Source organism: Halyomorpha halys, unplaced genomic scaffold (genome assembly GCF_000696795.3).
Source record: "Halyomorpha halys isolate HHAL.00 unplaced genomic scaffold, Hhal_1.1 Scaffold18.1, whole genome shotgun sequence".
Taxonomy (NCBI): domain Eukaryota; kingdom Metazoa; phylum Arthropoda; class Insecta; order Hemiptera; family Pentatomidae; genus Halyomorpha; species Halyomorpha halys.
The window spans coordinates 1,350,917-1,355,754 of NW_027114407.1; the positions used below are offsets into that span (position 1 = coordinate 1,350,917).

At 28.9% G+C, this 4,838-nt stretch overlaps 1 protein-coding gene across 3 annotated transcripts in view; it reads right to left on the reverse strand.

Moving 5' to 3' along the window:
• Positions 1-4,553, reverse strand: part of LOC106680565 (WD repeat, SAM and U-box domain-containing protein 1) — a 22,655-nt gene extending 18,102 nt beyond the window's left edge. Inside the window, exons 1-6 of one of the 3 annotated variants that reach the window (XM_014420364.3) lie at positions 4,156-4,553; positions 3,909-4,077; positions 3,663-3,814; positions 3,244-3,329; positions 2,398-2,526; positions 985-1,223 (exon numbers count right to left, since the gene is read on the reverse strand). In XM_014420364.3, the coding sequence (XP_014275850.1) occupies positions 985-1,223; positions 2,398-2,526; positions 3,244-3,329; positions 3,663-3,814; positions 3,909-4,077; positions 4,156-4,268 (888 nt within the window). In that variant the 5' untranslated portion in view covers positions 4,269-4,553. Of the gene's footprint in view, positions 1-984; positions 1,224-2,397; positions 2,527-3,243; positions 3,330-3,654; positions 3,815-3,908; positions 4,078-4,155 lie in introns of those variants that run through there. The other 2 variants (XM_014420355.3, XM_014420372.2) reach the window with 2 other exon arrangements.
• Positions 4,554-4,838: the final 285 nt, after the last annotated feature.

The following is a 4,838-nucleotide window of genomic DNA, read 5'->3' on the forward strand; positions in this document are numbered from 1 at the left end:
ATATAAAATAGTATAATTCTACTATTTGAGTTTTTTTTACCGCACCCGGACCATATTCCATTCATCTATTCACACGGTCAATCAACAATCTTCCATTAAAATATTATTCTAGTAATATCTTGTCTCTAACATATTTTGCAAGATACGTATATAATTTTTTTTTACTTTGAGACTTCTTTTGAAATGACTCTAATATGATGTATTAATTTTTATTTAAGAGATATTTTAACTATATTCTATAAAAATGAAGATTTTAGTTTCTTCTTTGTTTTCAAGTATTATTGAAACATTTAAATTAAATCTGTACTGCTACAACCCATGAAGGGTCAGAGATGGAGTACTGTTACTGGACCAACAATTGTGCAAGGAGGTGATTTGGTCAGAATCACACTCAACCGCTAGATTTTTACCCGATTAAAGGTACCCACTTTATGAGGCTGGGTGGACCTGAGGGCTCCCAAACCCACATGGCTGACTCATAGCTACAGTGAAATAGGAAATAATTGTCTGCCACAGACGGATTCGAACACTTTGAGTTTGTGGCACAGTGATTGAAACATTTAAATCACAATATATTTGATTTCCAATTTAAAATGAGCGAAAAATATAATCTTGGTGATGGAGCTCTGTAGCTCTCACTTTTGTTTATTCTTTAATCGTAAATAGATGGTAATTTTAACATTTTGACTTACCAATGTGAAATATTTAGTAATAGAACGTATTGTGATCGTGAACAATTTTTTATCCATAAAAAAAATTGGAAATAATTACACAATGATCTATTATTTAAATTAATTATTTATAACATCTGTTGATTCTGACCTGTCTATTTACAGATCTGTCATTAAAGAGCAAAAATAAGAATGTTTATAACAAAAAAAAATTATAGAGAATTTTTATTCATAGAAAGTCAAGGAACCAGCATTAAAACAATCTATTATTAAACATATTAATGTCTGTTAATTAACTATTGTCAATCATTACCTGCCATATTCTAGTAGTTTTGTCAATAGACGTAGATGCTAAAAGACTCCCATCGAGTGAAATTCTAATTTGACTGACAGCTGATGAATGACCAATAAGGCGCTTTTGTAATGTTGAATAGCAATTTTTTTCTCCAGCCGTTTTTCCACCACATATTAAAATAACAGACCAAATGGCAATGTTGTGGTCATTTCCACAACTGAGCATTGTATATTCACATTGTGTCACATTTTCTTCATCTGTAATTGTTGCATCAATAAACATCATTATTAACAGTATCAATTTTATTTAATAAAAATGAATAAAATTACATTAAAACCAAATAGAAGCATTGTGTGCCAGAGTGGATAATCCTATATTGTGAACATTGAGTGATAAATTAATTTTTTTTATATTAAAACTAATATATTTTTAAAACCTGTTCCTTGATAGAAGACATTTATGGATTCACTTAAGCAGATTGACAAAAATTTGTAAAATCTTTAACGGAAAGGGTTTTTCTCAAAATTATGCAGCTTATATGGTCCACTCTGGTTATCAACACCTCTTGTACGGCTAGCAATCCAAAATTTAAACATACATTAGAAGAATGAAACTTTTTAATATAAGAGTGAAGTTCGATAGTAGTGTAAAAGAAAAAAAAATCTTTTTTTCTTCACTATAGATAACTCACACAACTTTTAGGATGGTAATGTGGAGAAAAAACCTATTCAACTGAGAATATAGAATTTCTTATTCATTTACTTAAAGGAAAAGCAATATTATAAAATTACTTGTTGGAAATTACAGGAAAGTTTGTCTTGTGTATATATTTAACGAAATAACAAAGAAATTTAGATATTTGTAACTCTAATTTATTCTTGAAAGTGAATATTTATTGATTTATAATAGTCTGTGGAAAAGATTACAGAGTGAATATGGTTTTATAGCGATTTACATTTTCAGCTATAACTTCTAAAGAAGTCGATCAACTTCAATGGTTAAAAACATATTAGAAAACGTACATTTCAACAGATAAAACAACTATATAATATTTATGAATGGAATATGGTCTGGATGCGGTCAAAAAAACTCAAATATTTTGAGTTTGATTGAGCCAACGCTCAATAAAAATAGTATAATTATCTACTGTTTGAGTTTTTTTTACCGCACCCGGACCATATTCCATTCATCTATACACACGGTCAATCAATAATCTTCCAATGTAATATTTATGTTTAAACCAACAGTTAATATTATTTAATATTAAGATTCATTTCAAAATAAATAAACAAGGTAGAAGTTTTTACATTCAAAAACATATTTCAACTATAAAAAACAAATCCTGTTATTGGTCTAATAAATTCATATAGTATTCAAACTGTGTAGTTATTGAAAAATAAATTCAAATATAAAGGGAAAGGTGTAACTTACTAGTAATGACACTGTGTTGAGGAGAAAATTCCATGCCATTTATTCCTAAATCATGAGCATCTCTAACAAGAACAAGACTTGTATCCTGATTGTCCTTTAAGTATTCAACAGACCAGATTTTGTAACTCCCTATAATATAATAACATGATTAACACTGTTAAAACTATAATTACATATGATTCTAATTTACAACTCTCACTCCCCTATATGGTAAGGGAACATGAACAGACTTATACAGAATATTCAGATTATATTACACTTATATACACAATGTACAGATTATATTATGTTTTTTTTAAGTATAGGAAATGCTCATTAGTCCACTCCAGCTTCTTCTTGAAAATCAAAATTAACACATTTTCTTAGTTCCTTTTATAACTGTTACCAAACAAATTAAAAATATACCTCCATTAATCTTTATAATAATAACATAACAATTGTTGCGAAGTCAAGTCTAATAATATTACACGAGATGGTGTGACATATAATACAGTGATGAGGTATTTAATAATAAAAATCACACAAATTTATTTTATTTATAGATTTCCACAACCATTAAACCTTTCTAAATAAGAGTTATTCTATAGATTAAGGGATGTACACACTTTGCTAAATGAATAAGTGGCAAAACACCCTTCATTTATTTTTATAAGTAAATAATAAAGAACAGTATGAGAACATTTTAAAGAGGCCACTCACCTTTAAAGGGGTATAATTTAATCTAAATCTTAAGTGTAAGTCAGTTCAGGTCCTGCTGTCATGTGACAATAGTAAACTAGCATAAAAACATACATAAATATAGTCTGTACATTATCATAACAAAGAGAGGTGTGAATAATCAAGTACCTGTGACATCTCCTGTCACTAGCAAATTACTATCAGGTGAAAAAGCAGTTCCTTGAATACTTTCATCATCATGACCACTAACAGCTCTGTGGACAGATTTGAAAATAAAACAACTCAAAAGCAAGAAATGAAAATAATTGGTTTAATTTTATAAAATAAATTAATGATAAACAGTAAGGGACTTGTAAAAGAAAAGGATCAGAAAGCTTAAAATTTGAATCAGCAGAGACCAATCACATAAAAAAATACATGATAAAAGTTATAAACAATGAACCCTTAAAAATCATTGCCACCTAAGTACCACTTGTTAAAAATAAATTAAAAGCCAAAAATATATAATTTATATATTACTAAATCAGAATTTGGACTGACATCTAATGTACAACATATCATTTTAAAACTTATAATTACTTTGCTACCTTGAAAGAGCCACTGAATTCGGTTGAATTGACCATAGACAAAAAGTACCACCCTCGCCTGCACTTACTAGCATCGCCCCATCTCCAGAAAATGCTAGAACCCTGACCCCCAAACCATTGGCTTGTACAAGTGTGTGGATACTTCTGCCATTCTGAAAGAACAAGGCCAGAATAACAGATGTATGTTTACTATATAATTAATTTTACTTTATCATATTACAAGAATAAATTAAAAATTATAATTACTTTTATATCCCAAAGAATAGTATGACCATCAACTGATGTTGTAGCTAGAAGATGAGAAGAAGAAAATCTTACGCAAGTAATAGAATACTTGTGACCTATTAGTGGTGAATAACTTGCTTCAACAAAGCCTAAATCTTTCTTCCACTCACAAATGACTACTTTTTTATCACTGAAACCGATTTTGATTGTCATAAATTGAGTAGATAATTCAAGAGAAGTATAAAAATATAATACAACTAATATTTACCCTGAACCTGTAGCTAAACATAAATGATTACTGAAATCGCAACTAGTAACATCACTGTTATGAATAGAAAGTTTTTGTACTAAATGTACCTTATCGGGGCTAAACACAGACATTACAAAAAAAATAACAAAACTACCAAACACAATCAGAGAGCATTGATAACAACTGTCACAATCTTCAAAATACCCACGTATTCATACTAACTGTTCCGAAAACGTCGAAGCCAAGTTTATTAATATTTAATATAACCTTTGTAACGCAAACGCAGAACTTGTTATAGTATAAATAAACAATTTAAAAGAATTAGAAATTTTTCCACTAATGACATTTTTTATTTAAATGTCATGGTTAATTGATCATTACGACAAAAATTTTGACAGAGTTTTAACAGAAGACAACTATTTACTACTCCACTAATTAACGAATTATAATTATGTGTCATCTTAAGTATGTAAAAAACACTTTCATGATTTAATAATTTAAAAAACGAGTTATATAAATACATCATGGCTTGATTAGCTTTTCAACGAACCATTTGAATTTCGTTTCATTAATAGGGATCCCTAAAGAGTAGGTAGGGGCGGGCGGTGCTAGAGTCAAAGAAAATTATAATTCTTGGAATAATTTTATTTTATATCCTCCGTGTTAAGGAAAGATAAAACCCAGAGTGTTCAGATTCAACA